At 48.8% G+C, this 16,723-nt stretch overlaps 2 protein-coding genes across 3 annotated transcripts; both read right to left on the minus strand.

Moving 5' to 3' along the window:
- Positions 1 to 30: 30 nt before the first annotated feature.
- Positions 31 to 9,827, minus strand: LOC111973525 (basic helix-loop-helix domain-containing protein USF3). Its single transcript, XM_070446632.1, has 8 exons — positions 9,694 to 9,827; positions 8,849 to 8,959; positions 8,648 to 8,679; positions 8,482 to 8,564; positions 8,158 to 8,254; positions 3,028 to 7,976; positions 1,639 to 2,557; positions 31 to 1,493 (listed from the first exon to the last, which is right to left on the minus strand). Exons 2-8 carry the CDS (start codon positions 8,890 to 8,892, stop codon positions 646 to 648), a joined length of 6,972 nt encoding a protein of 2,323 aa, XP_070302733.1. The 5' UTR covers positions 8,893 to 8,959; positions 9,694 to 9,827; the 3' UTR covers positions 31 to 645.
- A 2,892-nt stretch (positions 9,828 to 12,719) lies between these two features.
- On the minus strand, positions 12,720 to 16,283 carry naa50 (N-alpha-acetyltransferase 50, NatE catalytic subunit). Of its 2 annotated transcripts, none has more exons than XM_024000062.3 (5): positions 16,114 to 16,283; positions 14,084 to 14,220; positions 13,813 to 13,932; positions 13,598 to 13,664; positions 12,720 to 13,344 (listed from the first exon to the last, which is right to left on the minus strand). In XM_024000062.3, the coding sequence occupies exons 1-5, from the start codon at positions 16,119 to 16,121 to the stop codon at positions 13,167 to 13,169; spliced, it is 510 nt and encodes a 169-aa protein (XP_023855830.1). In that variant the 5' UTR covers positions 16,122 to 16,283; the 3' UTR covers positions 12,720 to 13,166. The 2 variants fall into 2 exon arrangements, with proteins under 2 accessions (XP_023855830.1, XP_023855831.1); XM_024000063.3 differs by having other exon boundaries at positions 14,084 to 14,217; positions 16,114 to 16,272.
- Between the last annotated feature and the right edge of the window lie 440 nt (positions 16,284 to 16,723).

The following is a 16,723-nucleotide window of genomic DNA, read 5'->3' on the forward strand; positions in this document are numbered from 1 at the left end:
TTTCTGAAACAAACCAAGTTTAACAATAAATAAAGGTTAATAAATCAACTTTATTTATTTACAGATACATACATATTATACTAACAATTGTCATAAGAAATATATTTACAAAATAGCTCTACACAAATGGTTCTGTACAGCCACCATGATTTTAAGTTACTACATTTAGAATGTTGTGCAATGTTAATGTCACAGTCAATGAAAGTACAAAACTCTTCATAGCATGTTACAAGCAGATACGTTGGACACATCTGCAAACCATATGGTTTAGAAGCTTTATTTCCCCCATCGTAGATGTATGGGAGGGGAATGCTCAGTGAAATGCTATGACTTCAGTAACTCGGGCATCCGATGCCATGTTAAGGTATCAATTGAACTGACAGGCAGTCAAAGTAGAAAACAGTTGAATGTGAGAGTAGGTTCACTAACCATGAATAATAACATGATACCAACCAAGTCAGCTAACATACAGAACCGATCAGCAGCCCTTACAACCGCTTCAATCCACACAAAAGAGTTGGAACTCCTGTCAATTCAATTGGCCATGACATTTCTCCACGTAATTCAGTTGAACACATTTCTCAATGAAATGGAAAGGAAACAGAACATTCCTGACTACCATGTTGGCACCTCAAGTCCCCTTAGCTACACGGCAGAGCTCCCATCATGCCCCAGGATATGGCTGATGTTGTGGGCGGGGCGGTTGGGCTGTTTGCCCGAGTCTGCAGAGGAAGTGTTGGAGAGAGACAACAGGGGGGACATGGGCATGGCAGAACCATCAGGCTGCATTGCTGTGGCGATCTCTGGGAACAGCGAGGTGAGGCTGAAGTTGGACAGGTGTGGGGTAATGCCAGAGGAGTTGCTGATGGGCATAGGGGGCATGTCTGAGAGTAGGGGGAAGCTGGCCTGGGCGAACCCTACGGGGCGCGGGGGGGACAGGATGGAGCCGAAGCGGTTGTTGAGGGGAGCAGAGCTGCTCTTGTCGGTGCCGGGGCTGGTGAACATCTGGTTGGAGAAGTACTGGAGGGGTATGTCGCTGGGGTGGGCGGCAGAGGGGTAGGAGGGGTAGAAGGAGGGTAAGGTGTTCTGGGGCTCTACGGGTAGCAGGGCCGAGGGGCGGGAGGAGTTGGGCTGGCTGACAGGAGGGATAAAGGTAGAGTTGGCGTTGATAGGAGGAGGGGGATTCATCCCTCCTTCCGGGATGAAGGGGAAGCCAAAGTTCTGGGCCAGGTGTTGGTCAGGCACAAGGTTGTTGTCCCCAGCAACCTGGGCATTGTCTGCCATAAAGCGGACGATACTGCTGCGCCGCGCCTCACTCCCTGACTGTGGTCGACCCAGCAGGTGGACGTCAGGCTCAAAGGGATTCCCAGGTCTCAGGCTGCCTGACCGTGGTCGCTCCCCAGGCCTCAGCTTCCCGCTCTGGGCCTCCTGGGTGATGTGGCGGGAGCGCTGGCTGACTGAGGTGGGGGGTCTGGAGGGGGCAGGGGTGCGGCCTGGCTCCGAGCTGCTGTGGGGGGTAGGGGCTGTCTCTTATACACATCTAGATGTGTATAAGAGACAGGCTCTGGGCCTCCTGGGTGATGTGGCGGGAGCGCTGGCTGACTGAGGTGGGGGGTCTGGAGGGGGCAGGGGTGCGGCCTGGCTCCGAGCTGCTGTGGGGGGTAGGGGGGTGGGGGAGGCCTGTCCGTACCCCTGGGTGGGCACCCATGTTCCCACTACCCTGAGGGATGTGGCCCTTGTTGCCCTCCCCAAGCCTCATAGCTGAGGCCTTCTGTGTGGAAGGAACACTGGGGCTGGATGCTTTAGCCTGCATGTCCCCTGCAGAGCTGCCAGGCACACAGCCGTACTCCATACTGACCGGAGGACAGCATTGGACTGCCCTCTGGTGGTTGGTCTGCTCCAGGAGACTCTGCATGAAGCTCTGTTGACACCCCTCCTGGTCCAGAGGAAGCCCTGGAGCACCAATATGCACCCCCTGTGTCCCAGGATGGGGTACACTGTACCCACCACGGGGTCGCCCATCCCCTGGAGGCCCCGGTCCCATTCGGAAGCCACCCTGCTGCCCCTGAGGGCCTCTCTGAGAGGAAGGACCTGATTTAGGCGTCATGTCCCCGCCACGGGACACCTGGACCTCGAAGCCCCCCAGTTGATGCCCCCCTCCAGCACCGCTCAGCGTTTTAAACGGAGGACACTCAGAAATCCTCTGGACGTCTGCAGAACCAGGGTGCTCTGGGGGCAGCCTGCTCTGAGGGTTATGTGCGACGTTGCCCTTCACTCTGGATGTGTCCAGGTAGCCCCGTAGGTCTGGTTGCTCCTGTGTAGTACCGCGGGTGGCCTGGAGATGGAGCCCCATGCGCTGCTGTTGCTCACCAGTGGAGGAACTCTTCCCAATGAGAGCCTCTGCTGAGTAGCTGGAGACCCGGTGGCGCTCCTGGCGCGAGGGGGCACAGCCCAGGTCGGAGGGCCGAGAGGCAGGGTTGCTGGGCTGGGAAGTCAGTTGCTGCTCCAGGTTCCTAGAGCTCATCAGCCTCTGCATGGTACTGTGGTCCTGACCAGACTGAAGGGAGGGGATAGGAGAGAATAAATTATTTGATATTATAAACTGGGTGGTTTGAGCCCTAAATGCTGATTGGCTGACAGCTGTGGTATATCAGACCGTATACCATGGTTATGACAAAACATGTATTTTTACTGCTCTAATAATTACATTGGTAACCAGTTTATAATAGCAACAAGGAACCTTGGGGGTTTGTGGTATATGGCCAATTTACCACGGCTAAGGGCTGTGTCCGGGCACTCCGCGATGCGTCGTGCTTAAGAACAGCCCTTAGCGGTGGTATATTAGCCATATACCACACCTCTTCAGGCTTTATTGCTTAAATTAGATAACACATGAAATACAAAAACATGCTTTATCATGCATAGCACCAATATACTACCATAGAATAGCAAGAGTACGTAGGCAAAGTAAATGTAATCCTATCATTTTATGGCTATCATTCAAGACAGCCTCAGTAGTTCCTGTACCTTGAGGTGTTCCTGCGGGGCCAGGTGGCTGCTGTGGTGAGCTCTGGGTCCTGCTGGTCCTGGCTGGCCCTCACAGCTCTTCTCCTGGTGCCGCGACCCAAAGTGCTGCTGCTGCTGTTGTTGTTGCTGCTGCTGCTGGATCTGTTGCTGCTGGAGGTGCTGGTGTCTGGAGTGGGAGCTCTGCTGTTGAGGGTGTTGTTGATGATGTTGCTGTGACTGGGCTTGTTGTTGGTGTTGCTGTTGTGTTTGCTGTTGTGTTTGCTGTTGGTGCTGTTGCTGATGAGACTGTTGATGTTGTGACTGTTGTTGGTGCTGCTGCTGTTGGTGTGTTTGCTGTTGGTGCTGTTGTTGAGACTGTTGTTGGTGTTGTTGGTGTGATTGTTGATGATGCTGCTGAACTCCAGTCTTCTCCAGGTGGTGTTGTTTCTGTTGCAGGCCCACAGGAGGGCCGCCATGACCCCCTCCAACCAGCACCCGCTTCTTCTGGACGTGCTGCTCCTGCTGCAGCGCCCTCTGGTGGAGGCTGTGGAGCTGTGCAGGGTCAGGCTGGGTCAGGTGGTGCTGGAGCTGGTACAGGTGGTGCCTCTGGTGCTCCTGTTGCTGCTGCTGCTGCTGCTTCAGGTAGGGGTTCCCCCCGAGGTGTTGGCCCAGCTGGGGTGCACCATGCTGGGGGTGGCCCTGAGGCAGGTGGAGCACACCTGGTTGGTTGTGTTCCTGTACGGGCAGCTGGGGGGTACAGTGGCTCTCGGTGGGTCTAAGCACCGTACTCATGAAGGTGTTGCCTGAGAACAGGGTGCCAACTCCATCAGGGTTGATCCTGGTCATGATGGATGAGGAGGTAGGGGGAAGTTGGGGTACCATCATCTGGCTGTGGTCCAGGGGTTTGACCTCCATGCATCCCACGTTGGAGGCCGATGGGCAGGTCTTATGTCGCTTGTTACTGCTGGACAGCATCACATCGTCCTGGGCTGGCCGCTTGGACACGTCCTTGATGTGTCGTGGCTCACCCACCCCCACCTGGGGCCTCATCTGGGCACTCTTAAGGGGAGTGTACTCGTTCAGCTGGACTGAGCCCGAGCAGGGAGGAAGGCCAGGGGTGGAGGGCTGGGAGACATGGACTGAGTTCCCCGCAGGGGATGGGACTGAGCCCTGCTGCCCAGCCAGACTGGGGGAGCCTGGGTAGGCCTGCTGCTGACGGGAGCTGGGCCGGATCAGGTTGTTGACACTGAGGGTGCTGGCAGTACCAGACTGGGCCTGGGTTTGGGACTGGGAGTAGGAGAGGTTCTGTGGATGTCTGGCTCCGCTGGCTGCACTGCCTGCTACCTCTCCAGCCTGGCCCCTAACAGACACCTGTGATGGGGGTTTAGCCYCTGGAGTCTCCATCTGTTTGGTGAGCTTCGTCTGTTGTCCAGCCCCCCTCTCTTTGCTGCTGGAGGCTTGCTGGGACTTGGGGTTGGGTTCCCATGCAGGCGTTGGGTTGTTTGTGGAGCCGGTGGGGTTGTCCACGGTGCAGCCCCCCACCCTCCTCCCAGGACTGTCCTGCTCCAACATAGCCAGGATATCAGCCTGCTCTGTGGTAAAAGTAAACGGTCCAAAATGACTCGGCGAGGAACTGACACTGTGGCCAGTAGGAAGCATGGACGCCACAGAGAAGCCCATTACGCCACCTGCTCCACCAGACATGGGTGAGTCAGTTTGTCTGCTGGGAGCCTGAGGCTGATCCGGGGCCTCGTTGTCTAGTGTGTACACCTGCTGTGGGAGAGTGGAGTCCTTTCTAGAGGGCGCTGCATTACTCCTCACACTCCCTTTCTCCATCGCTGCGCTGGGGTGGCCTTCTGCCTGAGGCTCCTTCTCCCTGCCTGACACCGCTGTCACTTTCAGCTCAGCACGATGGGATGGTTTGGGGGTGGAAGTGGGGATGGTCATTTGCTGGTTCGAGGGTCTATTACAGGTGACCCGCTTCCTGTATTCTGATGGCATGGTCATGGGGACTGTTACAGAGGTTGAAGAGAAAGACAGTGCACCGGAGCAGGGGGTTGGAGTGGAGGGGACCGAGGGAAAAGCCACAGGCTGGGACTGGGTCTGGGTTGTAGGCTGAGACTCCTGGCTGTTAGCTGGCTTGGTCTGACCCATTGATGAGGTGAGCTGAGCAGACTGGAGAGACACCATTGGTGTACTTTCTATTGAGCTTACAGTGCTGACTGAGGGTCGACATGCTGCTGACGACGTCACACCCGTAGATGTGGATCTAGTCTCTGTGGAAAAGGCACTGGTCAGCATAGATCTGCTCTGTCTAGAACTGCCATTGGTAGCAGCTAATCTAGCTTGCACAGTGTTGACAGTAGTAGTAACAGGCTGTCTGTTCTGTGTGACTATAGGTCTAAGGTGAGTGGAGCTGTCACTAGGGGCGACAGCAGGTTGTTTACTCTGGGAAGAAACAATAGCACTGACTGTAGGCGTATCTGCTGCACACGTGATAGTGGTGACTGCAGATAGACTCACAACACTAGTGATAATGAGTTGACTCTGTGTGGAGCTGATACCGACTGCTGATGTACACGGAGTGACACTAGTGGCATTTGCCACAGAGGTTCTACTCTGTGTTGTGCATGCACTGGAGACAGTTGGCCCACTATGTGTAGCAGCATTGACACTACCATCTTTAGGTGTGGACTGTGGAGAGCCAACACTACTCACAGGTCTGCTCTGTGTGGAAGCCTCAATACTACTAACCAAGGATGTGTTCACTGTGGTGCTGACAGGGCCAGGCTTTGGCTGTACTGTCCCAGCAGCAGAGGATGGGATTCCCTGAGCCACAGTGGCCTCTTGTTCCTGACGGTCCCCTGTTACAGCCACTGGCTTGGCTGCAATGGTGACAGTACGACTAGTCTGTCCCTGTTTAGGCTCCTTCTTCCTAACCAACTTGGTCCTCTTGGTGGTGGCTCTCTTAGCTCTGGGCATTGAAGCTGTGCCAGGCTGTCTCCGCGAGGCCTTCCCTGTACCCACCTCCAGACCTGTTCTGGGTGGAGTCACACTGGGGATCGAGATCTGACTGACAGGGGAACTGTGTGGAGCTGCTGAAACCGGGACAGAAGATGGCTGTTGTGGCACTATAGAGTAGGATGGTGGGGCAAGGGTCAGCTGGACGTTACTCTGGGTGGAGATGCATGGCGGCATGCCCTGTGAGATGCTCTGGTTGAGACTGCTGAGGGCTCCCAGGGTGTGCAGAGCCACGTTGGTGGTGGGCTCCTCAACAGTGGTGGGCTGGATCAGCTGGAGACTGCTCTGGCCACCCTGAGAACCATACTTATCCGAGGTCTTCATGGGCTGCAGGGAAAACACCTGGCCGTTCACAGTGATGGTCTGAGGGGTCGGGGGAACCGGGGGGGCCTGGGTTTGAGGGACAGGACGGGGTAGAATGTGGACCAACTGTTTACCCCCAAATATCTGTTGCCCAGTGGTGGAAGTTGGGCAGCTGGTTGCGACAATCTGATTGGGCATGACAGGTGCTGTAGTGGGCACCATGCCAACCTGAGGGTTCTGAGGAGGAGCAGGTGGAGGCTGATTGGAGGCCTGGATGATGACGATGTGCTGGCAAGGCGTCTGATTGGTTAAGTCCTCCCTGACAACCGACTGGGCTGAGCAGGGATTAGTCTGCTGTAGGATGACAACATTCGGGTTGTTAGTGTTCTGAGGAGCCGTTACCCTAGCAACCGTTGTCCCTGCAGGGTTTACTTGCAATACTTGCATGGTCTGGAGGAGGGGCATCACAGATGTCTGGGGGTGGGGCTGATTCATCAGGGCAGTCTGTGGATGGGGGAGGACTGTTGCCTGTTGTAGTACAGCAGGTTGAGGTTGTGACATCATAGCTGAGTGGGCTACCACAGCAGGCTGGGGCATTATGGCTGACTGAGGGAGGATGGCACACTGTGGCTTGGGGGCCATGACTGGCTGAGGCTGGTGCTGGGCAAGGATAGCTGGCCGTAGCTGGGGTGTCCTCTGTATGGGGGGCTGGGCTTGGATATGGGCAGTGATGGGTGCCTGGGGCTGTATGGGTACCTGTGGCCTCATTTGAATATGAATGGGTTGAACTGATGGTTTAGTGCTTGTGGGGCATACGGACACCTGCTGCCCAGTGGCGCTAGTCTCCTGTGTGGAGAGAGACTGGCAGACAGGTTGCACTGTGTTCCCAGCCAGCTGTAGGGTAGTCCAGGTGGTCTGTGTGCTCCCTGCTGCACTGGCCCTGAGGAGGGTTGAGCTGCTGGGGATAGTCGTATAACTCAGAGTCCTGCTGGCAGTGTTCTGGGTGGTTATAACCTGGGGAAGGGCTGTAAGGCTGGGGACAGGCTGGAGAGGGAGTTGGGTGGCCAGACTGGCTGCGACGGTGAGACTAGGGGCTGGGGTGGCAGGCTGGGGCTGCTGTGGCAAGGCGGTGGTGACAGTCGGGAGAGGGCAGAGACCCTGGAGGGTGAAGTAGGACACAGAGGGCGGCAGTTTTGGGGCTGAAGGTGCCTCTGCTACACACTGTTCCACCAGCCTGATGCCAGGTATAGACACTGTAGGGGCAAGGGTTGCCCCAGGGAGGAGCGGAGGGGCAGAGGAAGGGACGCTGACGTGCTTAAGAACCCTGTTCACCCTTACCCCTGCTGTAATGTCACAAGATGACTGAACAATCACAGCCTCAGCATGTTGCTTCCCCTGATCGGAGGCTGGACTAGGTTCCTTTCCTGCTGGGCGTATCACATTCCCATTGGAGTAGACAATAATTCTTTTGGGGAGCTGGTGAGTGGGCGTTACTTTGGCAACCTTTGCACAGCGCAACTTGCCCTTCCAGTGGACAGTGGGGTCGTCCAGGAAGTTGATGTCGTGGGCTTTTAGCAGCTCAATGTAATGGCCGCTCTCCTTCCGCAGCTCGTCCAGCTGATGCCGCAGCCGCCGGATCTCCTCAGCTGCAGAGATAGGAGACAACAAGGATTAGTGGTCATCAACACAGGACTCTCAAACATTCAGACACATACACACAAACACTGTCAAATGCAAGCAAACGCATAAGAAAACACACTCAAAGGAATGAAATACTTCTGCACCGTCAAAACATACTTGTAAATGTCACACAAACTCTCATCTCACCTTGTACTAGGTCTCCTCCCTTGAGAAGCATGGCGTCCTTTTGTTTCTGTAGCTCAATTATGTAACGGTAGGCCTGGTCCAGGATCATGTTCTTACTCTAAAGACAGACAGGGAGGATGTCAGTATGGGATTTACATGTATACAAACACAAGTCAAAACAGATGGCACTATAACAACAGGATCTTCACAGACAAGACCAACTAATAGCTTCAGACCAAAGGATAAATACTACACCTTCAAAAGCAAACCAAGCCTGTAAGTTCTATGGTTTGGTCCAAAACACACTAAGGTGTGTGTGTGTGTGTGACTATGGGTTAGGCCTACCTGCTTCAGTGCCTGGGAACAGGGTAGAAGGTCCCCAATACGGTTAATTCCAGCGTTGATCTTCTCTTTTCGCTGTCTCTCAACTAAAGGACAAAAACAAAACCTTAGCGAGTCATTCCCACAATATACTGGAAAACTACAGAAAAACACTAAAACAACATCTCACCTGCATTGTGAGATTCCTTGTTTTTTTTCTTCCTGCAAGAGAAAACGAAGAGGTTAGCTAATGTTGTGTGTCTGAAAACGATACCCATATCAATGTAGAAGACTGCATGTGTTTCTGTGGTAAAGCGCTGACAATACATACGCCAAGGGATCCTTCCCATAGACGTAACACTGGTCAGAAGGATCCCTGTTTTGTCCTTACCGTGGTTTATGGCCAGGAGTCTGGTTCTCTGTCATCTCTGGCATCCTGGCCTAATCTACTGCCTGGTCACCACCCTCGCAGTCCAAACATTAAATCCCTTCCCTGGCCGACCTGCAACCCAAACAGTCATAAGAGACCAATGAGTGAGGAGGTATGACTAGACAATAGAAAAAACATTGATTACAAATAAATAACGGATCATAACTGACAAGGCTGTTGAGCAACAACAAAACTTCCAAATTCAAGTAGCCTCATGTTGTGCTGCCTTTACTCATCACAACAATATGGGACAAGATACGCAGACCATTGCCAAGTTTCATGTAAACAATGAGCTTAGTCCAACGCTGTGTGAATCGGTTTTCCCAGTTAACATAAGCTGAAAATAATGAATTAATATTCTGACAAGATGTTTAGAACTCAACATATTGGGGGCAATGGATAGCGTTCTATTGGAAAATAATTCAAATGTAGTTAACCCACTAACATCCCCATTTTCAACCTATACTTTCCAAGTAACGTTAGCTACGTAGTAGCTAGGGGGCCGAGAACTACGTAGCTATCTCATTAGCACTGCTATCCTGGTGTTGGAGTAGTTTCACAGAAGATAAGCCCTATTTTGATAGTGAATTTAAGCGACAATGACGTAAAACATAGGTTCACACTCACAGTACATGGTATAACTATATTGTGCTAGCTAAACAAACAGCCACCCAGACGTTAGCTCGCTAGCTAGATCACTATGTAGTAGCTTGGGTACATGTCAAGCTTGCTAGCTAGACTTGAACAAAAATGCAATCAGAAAACCCCCTGGAAAAGTTGGGAAAAATAATAAGCTAGCAAATTACCTGTAGTTTCCCCATTATGGGATTTCGTTCCTGACAAAACTTTGGTTCTCTCTGGCAATAAACTCCACTCACAACCTAACACAAATTCAAGTGGTAAGGAGAAGGGGGCGTAAGTAAACTAAGACGAACGATCGGGAATCAAGAGATTCGAGCTATGATCCAATCAAAATGTGTACTGGGACGAAGTCATGGAATGTGATTTGAATGATTGACGGATCAAGCAGGATTTATCCATACTGTACACAAATTGAACAGTCAGTTATGACATTGTATTTTTTTTATACCATGTCGTTCGTATATATCTCACTTCCTACTATAGAGCAAATTGCGTCTCAGGGATAAACATTCTATGCTGAGTCTCCTCTACTTCTCTGCCCGTGCATTTTGAACTATGACGGAAAAAAAGTCCCTTCGAAAAGTAGTCAGACCCCTTGATTTTTTCCACATTTTGTTACGTTACAGCCTTATTTTAAAACGGATTAAATTCCCCCCTCCAAAACCCCCCACCAAGCTACAGACAATACCCCACAATGACAAAGAGAAAACAGACTAAGAAATGTCTGCAAATTTATTAAAAATAAAACAGAAATATCACATTTACATAAGTATTCAGACCCTTCACTCAGGACTTTGTTGAAGCACCTTCGGCAGCGATTACAGCATCGCGTCTTTTGGGGATAACAATACAAGTTTGGCACACCTGTATTTTGGGAGTTTCTCCCATTCTTCTCTGCAGAGCCTCTCAAGCGTTGTCAGGTTGGATGGGGAGCATTGCTGCACAGCCATTTTCAGGTCTCTCCAGAGATATTAAATCGGGTTCAAGTCCGGGCCACTCAAGGACATTCAGCAGCTTGTCCCGAAGCCACTCTTGCTCAGGGTCGTTTTCCTGTTGGAAGGTGAACCTGAACACTCTGGGGCAGGTTTTCATCAAGGAGCTCTGTACTTCGCTTTGGTCATCTTTCCCTCGATCCTAACGAGTCTCCCTACCCTGCCGCTGAAAAACATCCCCACAGCTTGATGCTGCCATCACCATGCTTCATCGTAGGTATGGTGCCAGGTTTCCTCCAGACGTGACACTTGGCATTCAGGCCAAATAGTTCAATCTTGGTTTCATCAGACCAGAGAATCTTGTTTCTCGTGGTCTGATAATCCTTAAGGTGCCTTTTGTAAACTCCAAGCTGGCTGTCATGTGCCTTTTACTGAAGAGTGGCTTCCATCTGGCCACTCTACCATAAAAGCCTGATTGGTGAAGCACTGCAGAGATGGTCATCCTTCTGGAAGGTTCTCCCATCTCCACAGAGAAACTATGGAGCTCTGTCAGTGACCATTGGGTTCTTGGTCACCTACCAAGGCCCTTCTCCCCCGATTGCTCAGGTTGGCCTGGCTGCCAGCTCTTGGAAGAATCTTGGTGGCTCCAAACTTATTCCATTTAAGAATGATGGAGGACATTGTGTTCTTGGGGACCTTCAATGCTGCAAAATGTTGTGCCTTGACACAATCCTGTCTCTGAGCTCTACAGAACATTCCTTTGACCTCATGGCTTGGTTTTTGTTGATAGGCACTGTCAACTGTGGGACCGTATATAGACAGGAGTGTGCCCTTCCAAATCATATCATATCAATTTAATTTACCACATCTCAAGGATGATCAATGGAAACAGGATGCACCTGAGCTCAATTTCGAGTCTCATAGCATAGGGCCTGAATACCTAGGTAAATAAATAAGGTTTATCTGTTTTTTATTTTTTCCTAAAATCACAAGGAAAATCAAAAAAKCTGTTTTCGCTTTGTCATTATGGGGTATTATGTGTAGATTGCTGATTATTTTTTATTTAATCCATTTTAGATTAAGGCTGTAAAAGTCAAGGGATCTGAATACTTTAAGGTACTGTATGATTGTAAACTATAATGGATATACAGACACATTACCATTTACAGTCTGATCTACATCATGAAATAGAAATAATGAACCCACAATGCAAATAGCATTTATTTTATTTAGAGGTTAAAAAGTCTTACAATATAGAGCTCCAGAAAAGATCATTTTCAAAAGGAGAAAACAAAACATGCTTTTACTACAGTGGAGAGGGCAGTATTCTCCCAGCATGCAGTGGAGCAGGTTTCTCCTGGGCTTCAGGTTCTGTTGTAAGGGGCCCTACAGACAGAGGAAACTACCAAACCAACACGCAACCTTCCCACAATGGTCATGAGTGAAGCACACAAAAAGGATACATGTGGAAAGATCTAGTTGGCTGGGTTCCTACTTCCTACTACAGGGGCCAATAAAGGTTAGCCTCAGTACCAGACAGTACTCCAGCTAACTATAAAGTGCCAATCTAAACAGAAGCATCCACAACAATCTCACTCATGCACTTCACCCAGGCTGAGAGAACTCCATCTTAGCCAGTCAATTGAACTGCTCTAGTCCTAGACCCGCCTCCTGTTCCGGAACTGCCAAGTACTCAAGCAACCCCTGCTTGACGTCTTGTTCATTGTCACATCTTTGTACTTCGACAAAAACACCAACATCGTAATAAACCTGTTATTTCCTGTGATCTCATACACCCTTGCCCATCTCACACTCTGATCTCTCTGAAGGTTTCCTGGACTCTCTCACAGCATCTGTGGCAAGCCCAGGAGAAGCCCTGAGCCAATCAGCATCAATATATATTTTTAAAAAAGAGCTGAAAAGAAAAAGATCTAAAAGGGGGGATTAAATAGATGGGTTGAGAAACAAAACCATTCAGAAACAAGGAGTGGAATCCACTCCCTCAAATCTCCCCACAACTTGAAACCGTTCATCCTTCCTCATGCCCGTTCTGTGGGGCGCTCCTTTCCCCCTTTGGACTGGCATCAGAGCTTTGACGTCAATAGGGGGCATTGCATCACAGCGCAAGGCTCACACTTTGCATATTGCTAGAAGAAGAAACAGTAAGTCTCATCCACCAGTAAAAACTCTTCCCATAAGTCCCTGGGCTCAGGTGACAAGGGGATGAGTTCAGTGTTCCAAACGTGTCACCATTACGACGAGAAGCATCACTCCATGTTTGCCAGTTGGACTTCCTTTGTCAACGATAGTCTCTTACTGTAAAAGATTTTCCCTATTCAGTTCTATCGTTTTTTTTAGTACAAACCGCATTTAAAACAACTCAAACAGTATGATTTGCAAACACAGAAACCCCCCACCATAGCTAAACTGTCTTAAGTCAGCAGCTTTTCTGAGCACTTTTGGATTCTGAATCCTTTATTTTGTTTTCAAATTTCTAAATGAAGAAAAATAGTAAAAATAAAATGCAAAATGTGTTTGTTTTGTTGCAAAATAAAAATGCAGCCATGTTTTGTTTTTTAAACTTTGAATTTGTTTTTTCTCTTTTTAACGTCCTTTGAAGAAAGTGGTGAATGTGTCGACCCATGGGCATCTGTCACAGTTCTGTTTCTTGGGGAGGCGGGGCACGACCATGCTCTTTTCAGAGGCTACTCTGCCTTCTGCAGCTCTCCCCCAGGGGGCGCACAAGGGCTGCGCAGGCTCTTCTGAAGCACGTGGGCATCTGCCGGTTCTATCCTCTTGTAGTAGTTCTTTTTCGTCTCAATGATCTCAAAGCCAAACTTCTGGTAGAAGTCGATTGCAGACTCGTTGCTGATCTGCACATGACTGTCAGGAGGAAGGAAGGAAGCGTGTGAATTAGAGGTCAGGGATGAAGGGATGTGTGGGTGACATTTTCAACTGAACACTGAGGGTGCATCTCAAAAGGTTGCCTCCTTGATATGCACTGATGTGAAAACATAGGACTGGTGAGAGCTAAGCAAGATGGTGTATGCCCATACCAGGCATTTTCTTTGTCCAGATCTTTCACATCGACACAAGGAGAGAAAGCCATAAAAAAATATTGAGATTATAAACTTACAGGTAAATGTTGTCAAAAGTGCCATCCTTCTCACAGATGTTTAACACATGGTTCAGCATCTTCGTTCCTGGTTACAATAAAAGACAGAAGACTAGGAGTTTGACAATATGCAACACACAGGTTATCATGACCTGATACTGTGTAAACAGTGTAAGAGGATACAAGGAAATATGGATATTGCTGGTGTATGAAACCAAGAAAAGATTGAGCCGTACCTATGCCTAATCTGCGGTAGGGCGCTAGGCAGCCCAGTGTCATGATGTACAGTCTCTTCTGGTTCTGAGAGTGGTCCACTCTGCAGCACACTGCCCCCACCGCAATGTCATTGAAGTACGCTGCAAACACAGGGATCAGAGGGCAGGCATATTACATCAGTGCCATGCTGCAGTTTTTCCTTATATTATACCATTAGTTCACTACCAAAACAAGTGCGTCAATATCAGACAACATAAGACTATGTGGTTGGGCAAGCCTGTCTCGTCTTACCTAGCTTGGCGAGCTCTCCCACTTCGAGCACGTCCTTGTAGAATTTGTCATTGTAGCTGACGGGGAAGATGACCTGGTTGAGGCGTTTCAACTGTTTAATGTTGTGGGGCGTAACATCCCCCAGCTCGATCCGGCTACTGGAACAAGAGCAGAGCGGTCAACCAGCTGGGGACACAGGTGGGAGTGGACTCCAAGCAACAAAGATAGATAATGTGGCGCTCCTATCCAGAGTGAATCCTACACAGGTGCGTAGTACATACCCATACACTGGCCTATATAGACAACTCATTAACTATGTTGATAAACTTAGAGATGTCTAACAGTTTGCTTGAGGACATGGTCCTGTCTGTGCTTTGACCACTTCTAGGGAGCAGACAGGGAAGCCAGTTTTCTGCCACTGTGAGCCATCTGGACCAGCCCAGATGCACTGACAGCTGCCACCTCTCATCCCAAAAGGCCAACACGCATACACCACAACGCCAGACACAAAATCTGCCCCCTAACGCAAAAACATAAATTCAATGGCGGGCTGGATGACATGTTAGTTGCAACTAGAAGCAATCTATGTATGTATACACACTTTCCTGTGTGCATTGATCATTTAAGATTAGTCAAGATGCATATGCAYATGTCAATCTCTGCGATCTAGAGAGTTTGTTTTCGTGTCTTGACTGTTTGCCCCAAATTGACCTCCCCCGGGGAGCGCACAGAGGTATTTATAGGGCGGCTCCTTATGTTAAAACCTCTAGGCCGACAACAGCTGCTGCTCACGTGTTCACCAGCAGTCAGAATAGAGCGGCAGCAGAGATCATGCAACATTGCAGATATTCAAACCTAAGACATCTGCTCCGCGAATTAAAAAACCCGAGACACCACGTCATGAGACCCCATTGGACTTTGCAGACAAGATGGTGTCATGTTATTAAAACTTGTTAAGTATATAAGTAAACATCAAGTTGAAAAACTGTGGTTTGATTGTTTCAACATTGAATCTACACACCAGTCTTTTTTGATCCACTGATGCCTTTCCTGTTGACACTTTAAAATAGAGCTAGAAATGCCTGAAGTAGTTGGCTACATACAGTAGTAAACATTTGCTACATTGTGTCATTCCACCATAAAGATCCTATTAAATTCCTAATTCTAACCATTCCACTTTTGGATGCAGAATGAGAAGAGATGCAGAATGTACCTAGTGTTCCCAAAGCAGCAATGAGGGAACTGATATTTTGTAAGCTTGGCAGATAATTGCATAAGATGAACAAAGCACCTAGTTTTATGGTTGATGCTTACGCCCCAAACAGTACAGTTGAATCATTGGGTTATTGAATCATTTAGCTAGGTTGCCTAATAAGCTAGCTAGTTAGCCAAGTTAGCTAGCGAATCAACGTTGCCCTGCTTCACAGAAACCAGTGATACTAGTTAAACATACTTCAAATAAACTGCTGACAAACGTGAACATTATGCTAACGTTAGGTAGTGTGATCACAAATAGAAGGAGCATTGGTGGGGTGACAGTTATGTGTTCCATATTGAAGTTAGCTAGTTAGCGTTAGCTACCTAGCCGCGTGGTTCACTCGTTAAGTAAAGTAGCTAGCTAGTTAGTTGAACAAGGTTGGAGTTGAGAGTGGCGTAAAGTAGCCTAGTACTAATTATCTATAGCTAGCGTCAAAGTAGGACATCGAATTTCAGGTTAGCTAAACGTCACAAACTAACAGGCAGGTTACGAACTTGTCCGACTTTTGTTCAAGCATGGTTAATTTGATGGGTAATGCAGGCACTACTAGCCACACTTAGCAGGTTGCCGAAGCTATTTGCTAACTAGCTAGCTACCCAATGACAAACGGTGGTTAGCGAAACGAAAATCACTGTAGTGCCATCATTGGCAGATTATTTTACCCCTAACCGCGCAAAGGGCTTAGCTAGCAGCAGCATTGCAACCACCTCCCCGCCTGTAGAAAAAAAAGAGACAAGAAAAAAACTTTACTCGTGATAAGAACATAGACATGTCTCTAAATGGCTTTACTCACCCTTTCATTGTAAACGACTGTTATTCCTTAAATTCGATGTGACTAAAGTTCTGAGTAGTTTACGGTTCGGTTGGGGGAATTTTGACAGAGTTAGGGTTGCCTCCCGTTGTACCCTCCACATGTGTTGCTAGCTGTTAGCTTAGCTACCGCACTCCTCCACGACTGTCAACTCTGACCCCGCATGCGCATAACGTTAATGTAGCTACATTATTATTATTAATCCAGTTATTTTTATTAGTCAGGTTGATGAAATGACACAAATATGACTGTTTTTATTATAAACCAAGTTTTGTGTTTGAAATATTGAAACATTTCGGGTTGTTTGTTCTTGAAGTATGGACTGACCTTTGACATCTTTGTTCGATTTTTAAATGTCATTTTTGCATATGTTTTTCATTATTCCATTTCTGATCATTTGTGGAGCAACTTGATATTTCATTTAAATTCATAGTATTGTTTTAAACTATTGTCATGCAAATCTCCAGTGTCCCACAGTGCAATCCATCTTTTTTACACGCAACAGCAAAATGATGGGTCTACCGCCATTTTGGCTCAAATGGAAAGATATGTTCTCAAAAAAGACCACATAATTCTACTGTTTGTTTTTCTG

The sequence above is a fragment of the Salvelinus sp. IW2-2015 genome, linkage group LG14 (genome assembly GCF_002910315.2).
Source record: "Salvelinus sp. IW2-2015 linkage group LG14, ASM291031v2, whole genome shotgun sequence".
NCBI classification, from domain to species: Eukaryota; Metazoa; Chordata; class Actinopteri; order Salmoniformes; family Salmonidae; genus Salvelinus; species Salvelinus sp. IW2-2015.

Bases quoted from the DNA above. Each gene is read 5' to 3' on its own strand.
- naa50 (XM_024000062.3), bottom strand. The intron at 13,665-13,812 runs GTACGGCTCAAT...TATTGTAACCAG, and splicing joins CTACCGCAGATTAGGCATAG to GAACGAAGATGCTGAACCAT. The intron at 13,345-13,597 runs GTAAGTTTATAA...TCCTCCTGACAG, and splicing joins ACTTTTGACAACATTTACCT to TCATGTGCAGATCAGCAACG.